Source organism: Vicugna pacos, chromosome 1, assembly GCF_048564905.1.
Source record: "Vicugna pacos chromosome 1, VicPac4, whole genome shotgun sequence".
Classification (NCBI taxonomy): Eukaryota; Metazoa; Chordata; class Mammalia; order Artiodactyla; family Camelidae; genus Vicugna; species Vicugna pacos.
Genome location: NC_132987.1, coordinates 55,428,142 through 55,436,122, shown reverse-complemented (window position 1 = coordinate 55,436,122; position 7,981 = coordinate 55,428,142). Strand labels below are relative to the sequence as shown.

At 44.3% G+C, this 7,981-nt stretch overlaps 1 protein-coding gene across 3 annotated transcripts; it reads right to left on the bottom strand.

The window, feature by feature from the left end:
* Window positions 1-431: 431 nt before the first annotated feature.
* On the bottom strand, window positions 432-6,259 carry RTP4 (receptor transporter protein 4). 3 transcript variants are annotated; one of them, XM_072962539.1, is made up of 3 exons: window positions 6,005-6,259; window positions 1,082-2,424; window positions 432-841 (listed from the first exon to the last, which is right to left on the bottom strand). In XM_072962539.1, exons 1-3 carry the CDS (start codon window positions 6,184-6,186, stop codon window positions 657-659), a joined length of 1,710 nt encoding a protein of 569 aa, XP_072818640.1. In that variant the 5' UTR covers window positions 6,187-6,259; the 3' UTR covers window positions 432-656. The 3 variants fall into 3 exon arrangements, with proteins under 3 accessions (XP_072818640.1, XP_072818648.1, XP_072818636.1); XM_072962547.1 differs by having other exon boundaries at window positions 432-884; window positions 1,158-2,424; XM_072962535.1 differs by having other exon boundaries at window positions 734-2,424; window positions 6,005-6,255.
* Window positions 6,260-7,981: the final 1,722 nt, after the last annotated feature.

Here is a 7,981-nt window from a genome sequence, read left to right as displayed (position 1 = left end):
CTTTATGAGCTTCTAAATGCTGCCTGTATTCCTTGACTCATGGCCTCTTCCTCTATCTTCAGAGCTCATCACTTCAATCTCTGATTGTATCCTTAAAATTTTTTTTTCTGACTTTAACCCTCGTATAAGGACCCTTGTGATTACATTGGTCCATTTGGATAATCCAGGATAATCTCCTCATTTCAAGATTCTTAAATTAATTACATCTGAAAAGTCCCTTTAGCCACGTAAAGTATTATATACTTTATATATTACAAACATATTATAGGTTCTGGAGATTAGGACATGGATATCTTTGGGGAACCATTATTCAGCCTACTACAATAACTTTCCGGTAACACTCAGAACCCTTAGTTCTTGTCAACCTACGGTCTACATATATATTGATATCAATGAATGAGTGAATGAATGAGCCAAAACCTTCGAATGATTCAACAAATATTTATTATTGGGTCCATTATCTGATAGGTCATGTTTCAAACTATCTGCAAAGGAGGTCCAGAAACCAGTGCTTATTCTATAAACTTGATCCTGCGTTGGTCTCAGAGCAAATTCTCTGTCAATATTAAAATTGCAGCCAATTCACTGATTACTATGGAATTAAGACAAGAGAAGAGAAGTCTTTTCATTTTTGGTTTCATCATAACGTTTCTTTGTTATAAGTATCTGGATACAAGAAAGGTAAACAGAGCAACAACACAGACATAGCCCAATCTGAACAACTGCTCTTGGCCAAGGGAATCATTTGGTAGCCCTGAGGGAGAGACTCTGCAAATGCCGTCTGAAGCAGCCCCTCTGGGTGAGCACCCCTCCTGCCTGCCCCAGGCAGCTTGGGTTCCACTGTAGGTCCCAGGCCCACATGTGTGGCCTGCCTTCCGTGTGTGCTATGAGTTTGACCCTGGTGTTGGGGTGCCTGCCCTCCCTGTAGCCTGAGTGCCTGACGCTGCTGTGGCCTTTGGGATTGCCCCCCGTGTGTGCTGTGAGTTTGACCCTGGTATTGGGGTGCCTGCCCTCCCTGTAGCCTGAGTGCCTGACCCTGCTGTGGCCTTTGGGATTGCCCCCCGTGTGTGCTGTAAGTTTGACCCTGGTGTTGGGGTGCCTGCCCTCCCTGTAGCCGGGGTGCCTGCTCTCCCTGTATCCTGAGTGCCTGACGCTGCTGTGGCCTTTGGGATTGCCCCCCATGTGGGCTGTGAGTTTGCCCCTGGTGTTGGGGTGCCTGCCCTCCCTGTAGCCTGAGTGCCTGACGCTGCTGTGGCCTTTGGGATTGCCCCCCGTGTGGGCTGTGAGTCTGACCCTGGTGTTGGGGTGCCTGCCCTCCCTGTAGCCTGAGTGCCTGACCCTGCTGTGGCCTTTGGGATTGCCCCCCGTGTGTGCTGTGAGTTTGACCCTGGTATTGGGGTGCCTGCCCTCCCTGTAGCCTGAGTGCCTGACGCTGCTGTGGCCTTTGGGATTGCCCCCCGTGTGTGCTGTGAGTTTGACCCTGGTGTTGGGGTGCCTGCCCTCCCTGTAGCCTGAGTGCCTGACCCTGCTGTGGCCCTTGGGATTGTCCCCTTTGTGGGCTGTGGGTGTGTCACCCTTGTGGCCTGAAGACCTGCCCCTTGTGTGGCTTGTTCCTCCTGTGCCGACTGTTGGCTTGTCATCCTTGCAGCCTGAAAGTATGTCTTCCATGGGGCCTTTGGTCTTGTCCCCAGTGTGGATTGTGAATGTCCCCACCCTGCAGGTAGTGGGCCTCCTTCTTGTATGGGCTGTGGCTCTGTCCACTCTGAGGGAAGTAATCTTGCTACTCGAATGGACTGGGGGCCTGTTCCCCATGTGGCTTGCCGGTCTGCCCCTGGTGTGAGCAGTTGGCCTGTGTCCCCTCTGGGCTGAGGATCTGTCCCAGGCACTTGGATCCTTGCAGCAGCATGGCGAGGCCTTGAGCCCTTATGAGCACAGGAATACCCACTCCCCTGAGTCTCCTTTGCCTCTGCTGACCGGTTCCTGGGTAGGCTTTGGCCACACACATCACCAATGCAATCAGAGGAACTCCTAATCTCCATGTAGGATAGAGGGGATTTGGATGGCTCTGTCATGCAGTTTTGTAAGTTCTTCATACAGAAGCCCAGGATGCATGCCTCACAATTGGCTATGTCATGGGACCCATCCAAAGGCACCTCCAATTTCACTGGTATCTCTGAAACCTTCTTGATGCCATTTCTGTAGAATCTTTCTAGAATATGCTGTACCAGGTTGTTCAGAATCCTCTGGGTGCTATCTAGGGAGAACTCAGGCTTCTCAAATTGAGACCGGGAACACTTCCGGCACCTCTGAGCAAAAGTCCTCATAAGCACCTGGCCCTGGGACTTCCGGGGCTGCAAGTTCATGTGACATAGGATCTGCACTTGGGCAGAAGCCCACCTCCGTTGGCATGAGGAACACTGGAACCTGCAAACAGAAGGAAGAAGATGATTGTTCCCTCAACGGATTGTTGACCTGAGGGAAATGGGCCTGGCTTCAGTCTCTAAGAACCCTTTCAATTTGAGAAAGTGCATGTGATAATTGACAATTTGACAAGAATGAGAGGGATTGCATTTCTAATCAAGCTTTTTCCTGTGACCCACTGAACTTCCACCCATATGTGGCCCCATGTCTACTTCTTTGCCAGCAAAACATCTCTGCATGTCTTAGAGAGAAAAACATTTCTGTCATTTCCAGTGAAATTTGGTCTTCACAAGGTCATAGAAAACTCTTATAAAGTACCCATTTTGAGGCAAGCACTGCACTTGGTGCTTTACAGTGTTACCCAATTTCATCTTTAAAGCACCCCCTGAGGTTGGCATTATTGAGCCCAATATCCAGATAAGGAAACTGAGTCATAAATGATATACAGCTTGCCTAAGGACACACAAAGTAAGTAGAGCCATATTTCCAATCCCAAAGCCATTTGAAACCAACCTTGTTTTATCTACCTACTATAGCACATCACCTCTATTGAAGAACATGGCTAGTTTTGCACCTGACTTAGGACCTGGAGCCATAAACCCAAGTCCATAGTTTACATCAGGAGGAACTTTGGGAAAAGCACTTCCCTTCTCTAAGCCTCAATTTTTACATCCATAAAAAGAAAAATATTCAAGTGTCATATTGTCCACATTAAATGAGATATTATAAGTGAAAACATTTTGTAAACTACAAAGTGCTTTTCAAAAGCTGGTCAGTATTTTTCTAAAACTTTGCTGGTAGGTTGCTTTTTCTTCATTTCAGAATGACTGTCAGGCCAATTTATCTGAACAAGAGAAGCACCTTCCCATTTTGGGGAGTGCATAACTGATAAAAGATATCATGAGTCCCTCAAAGAGCGCTGGCTGGTGCGGAGAGAGACTCTTACCCAGTTCACTGGGTTCCAGGCATAACAAAATGACTGCCATGTGGGCTCTGGTGAATGGCTTGAAAACTGTGTTCTGTAGGGCCCCAGGAGACTTCATGTAAACAATGGGTTCCACAGCAAAAACAATTATATATAAATATATATATTCTATGATATGTAATATATGAATATATGTTATTTATAAATGTACTATATGGAGAAAAGACAGCCTCTTCAGCAAGTGGTGTTGGGATAACTGGTCAGCTACATGTAACTCAATGAAGTTAGAACCCTCCCTCACACCACACACAAAAATAAACTCAAAATGGCTTAAAGAGTTAAATATAAGACACTAAAAACCTCCTAGAAGAAAACATAGGCAAAACATTCTCTGACAGAAATCTTAGCAATGTTCTCCTAGGACAGTCTATCAAGGCAATAAAAATAAAAGCAAAAAAAACCAAATGGGACCTAATTAAACTTACAAGCTTTTGCACAGCAAAGGAAGCTATAAATAAAATGAAAACCAACCTACAGAATGGGAGAAAATGTTTGCAAATGAGGCAACTGACAAGGGCTTAATTTCCAGAACATACAAACAGATCATACAACTCAATAACAAGTAAGTAAATAAATAAATAACCCAATCAAAAAATGGGCAGAAGATCTAAACAAACATTTCTCCAATGAAGACATACAAATGCCTGATAGGTATGTGAAAAAACAGTCAATATCATTAATTATCAGAGAAATGGGAATCAAAATTACCATGAGGTATCACCTCACATCAGCCAGAGTGGCCATCATTAAAAAGTCCACAAACAATAAATGCTGGAGAGGGTGTGGAGAAAAGGGGACCCTTCTACACCATTGGGAATGTAGTTTGGTGCAGCCATTATGGAAAATAGTATGGAGATTCCTTTAAAAACTAAAAATAGACTTTACCATATGATCATCAATCCTACTCCTAGGCATATATCTGGAGGAAACTCTAATTTGAAAAAAAACATGCACCCCAGTGTTCATAGCAGCACTGTTTACAATAGCCAAGACTTGGAAGCAACCTGAATGTCCATTGACAGAGGACTTGATAAAGAAGTTGTGGTATATATACATGTGTATATATACACACACACACATGCACACATGCACACACACACACACACACAATGGAATACTATTCAGCCATAAAAAGAATAAAATAATGCCATTTACAGCAACATGGATAGGCCTTGGAGATTGTCATAGTAAGTGAAGTAAGCCAGAAAGATAAACAAAAATACCGTATGATATTACTTATATATGGAATCTAAAAAAAAATGACACAAATGAACTCGTCTACAAAACAGAAACAGACTCACAGACATAGAAGACAAACTTATGGTTACCAGAGGGGAATGGGGAGTAGAGGGATAAATTGGATGTTTGGGATTTGCAGATACTAACTACTATATATAAAATAGATAAACAACAAGGTCCTGCTGTATAGCACAGGGAACTATATTCAATACCTTGTAATGGCCTATAGTGAAAAAGAATTGAAAATGAATATATATATATATATATATGTGTACACACACACACACACATATGAATCACTGTGCTGTATGCTAGAAATTAACACAACCTTGTAAACTGATTATACTTCAATTTAAAAAAAAGAAGAACATTTTAATAGCTACTAAAAATAAATGAACAAATGTATTATAAATAAATAACATAGATCATACATATATATATAGAGAGAGAGAGAGAGAGAGAGAGATTGAATTAACTTATGGGACTGGAGAAGGAACACTTACTCTGCCTAGGGAGACCAGGACACTTGAGTTGGTCCTTGAGGGATGAGTAGGGAGGGAGGGAGATAAGGGCCTGCTGAACAGGCAGAACTTCATGGACAAGGGTGTAGAAGTCTAAAAATGTATGGCATGGCTAATAATCCATAATGAATGGAACAGAGGGAGGCAGGTAACAGATGAAGTGGAAAGTGAAGGTCCTTTTGTGCCATATAAAAAGAGAAGACTTGATTGTCCAGATGAGCAGTTCTCACCTTCCTGATATTGGCAAGGAAGCTGGCTCCTGCAGCTGGAGGCTCACTGGAAGTTAAAGAGGAAGATAGTCAATAAGGAAGGGGCACTACTTAGGGACTCCAAGAACTAGGTTTTAATTTCTTTCTTATAGCATCATTCCCTCCTGTTATCCTCAGGTCTTTGGTAAAGTGATGTTCAAAGCCATTGCTTGGCCTTAGTCAATTCTTGAGGCTGTACCAGTCCTAGGCTGGTACTGAACAGGCCTAGGGCTCAGAGGGCTGTGGCAGCCTGGGGAAGCCAGCAGGACTGATGAGGGAGACAGCAGAAGTCTGTAGATAGAGGCAGTCTGCTACAAGTGAGGTGGTGAGAGAATAGGAGAACAGATTCATGGCATTCCCTAGGATTTCCAGAAATATTTAGGGAGGAAACCTAAAAAAGAAGAAACTTCCTGCTGTTAAGAAAAATGGAAGGTTAGAATCTTATCTTTTCCATCCTAAAGAAGTGTGATTACAAAAGGATGAAGAGCCTGGTGACACTTATTCTTTTAACAAGCTCTGAAAAGAACTGATCAATGCTCAGCTGAGCCTCTTGGCCCAGAAAGGCCCATGGTGGACAGATTCTCACCTACCTGGCAAATCCTTTCTGCCGATATTGCTTCCACCCTGGGGCCACACAGTCTGGCTTCAGGTTCCCATCCAACTTCAGGGTCCATCTGGCCCGGGGTTTCTCCTGCCGGATCAGTTCTTGAAATATCTGCTCCCACGTCCTGACATCCAAAGCCATTGTGTTGCTCTGAGGCTTGGAGTCCATGTTTATTGAGTAACTTTCAGTTTCCAGCAAGAGGCAAAAACAGTTTCGGTTTCCTAGCTTACACACGTTAGCTGCTGTTTTAACTTTCATTTCAGACTGAGTACACAGAGCAAACCTTCGTTCCAAAGACAGAGGGCAGCAGGGGTTTGCTAATTTGTGAGCAGGCCTTACTAAGGGACGTATGAGTACAAAACTCTGGTCTGGATTCTGGGGCACCTATAAGTTAGCTTTTATTTTATTTTTCTTATATTTTTACACTGGGCAAAGCACTATGCTTGGCACCGGGACAGGTAACATCGACTAAGTAAAGCCGTTTCTACCCTCAGAGAAGCTCATGTTCTCATATAGCCACTGGGGGGTGGATGTGGTGAGCATGTGTCCTCACCACAGTCCTCTGAGGGGGATTATTCCTGGTATTTTTCAGGTGAGTGGCACAGAGAGCTGGGGTACCTTGTTCAAAGCTGGTAAGCAGTATAAGTGAGACTTGAACCTAGTCCTCTGTGACTCTAAAACCTGCGACATCTCCAACCACCTCCCTCCCTGAGGAGAAGCTCAGGACAGAGTTTTGGGTTTCATGTTGGCACTCTGGAGTCCGTGGGAGGAACCATCTTGAAACCCTGACCTAGTGATTTGTTTTGGTGAGATTTCCTAAGTTGTGAGGCAGGACACTAAGCCATATGAAAGGACTATCTCACTCCACCTTTCACTGTGTAAATTATGCAGGGCAGTATACAAGCAGGTGTGGAGGCCACCTTTGGAAGGCAGGATAGAGAGAGTTCCCATTCCTGGGATGAGGAGTTGGGACTAGATGACCTTAAAAGCCGCTTCTAACTCAAAGAGTCAGAGATTCTAGAAAGTAAGCTCTGTCCCTCTAGGGTTTAAATTCAAGACAAGCAAGACACTTATGTGATAAGGATTGAGGGGGTGGGACTGAAAGTCGAGGTGGAGGCCCTGTTTATGGCAATAATCCACTTGATAATTTATTTCAATAATTCCTCTAGCTTGGGAGTGGATGAGGATGGAGGATTGGCTTAGTTAAAGGAGAGAAACAAGAAATGTGGTCCTTATGGAGCAATAATTTTACTCACATTTTAAACATCTCTTTAACCTGTACGTATACACAGAACAGATGCAAAAAAATTTTTTGGTGGTTGATCTGGGGAACACTGAGGCTGGATGATTCCTAACCTAAGTCCATTCTCCTACCTCAGAGCTTCAGAGAAGGGAGAAGAGACTTCTGGACTAGGAGTCCCTGCTGTGTTGGTGATGCCAGACAAATATCACCTCCTGGACCCTGGGATGACCTGCCCAATAAGTGGCAGAGCCAGGACTCAGATTTCTCTGATGCCACACTAATTCTCACGAAAGGATGGGCATGTCTAAAGAAAGAATGGGTTGCTAATAGTAGAAGAACAGGTAGAAGGCACGGGGAGCTGTTTTGGGGCATCTGAGTGGGGGTCTTCGTGCTGCTCCACTAAGGACTGTGCTCACTGAGCTGAGGCCCCTGGGCATGTGCTAGTTAGGACAACTTCTCAGCAAAAGGTCAGCCCGGAGAGGGAGGGAGGTGTTGAACTCACATCATCCTAGAATGTAATGGAAGGAGCTGGTTCTTCTCCTCATTACTGACCCCACTGCACATTACAGATAGTCACAAACACAACAGGGAACAAGTGAAGTTAAGGAAAAGCAGAATTGGACAGCTGCCTTAAAAAGATTCATTAACACATTTATCAAATATGTATAACCTGCTAGTCCTTTTTCTCAGGCAGGATGCAGCCCAGCAGGAAAAGCCAAG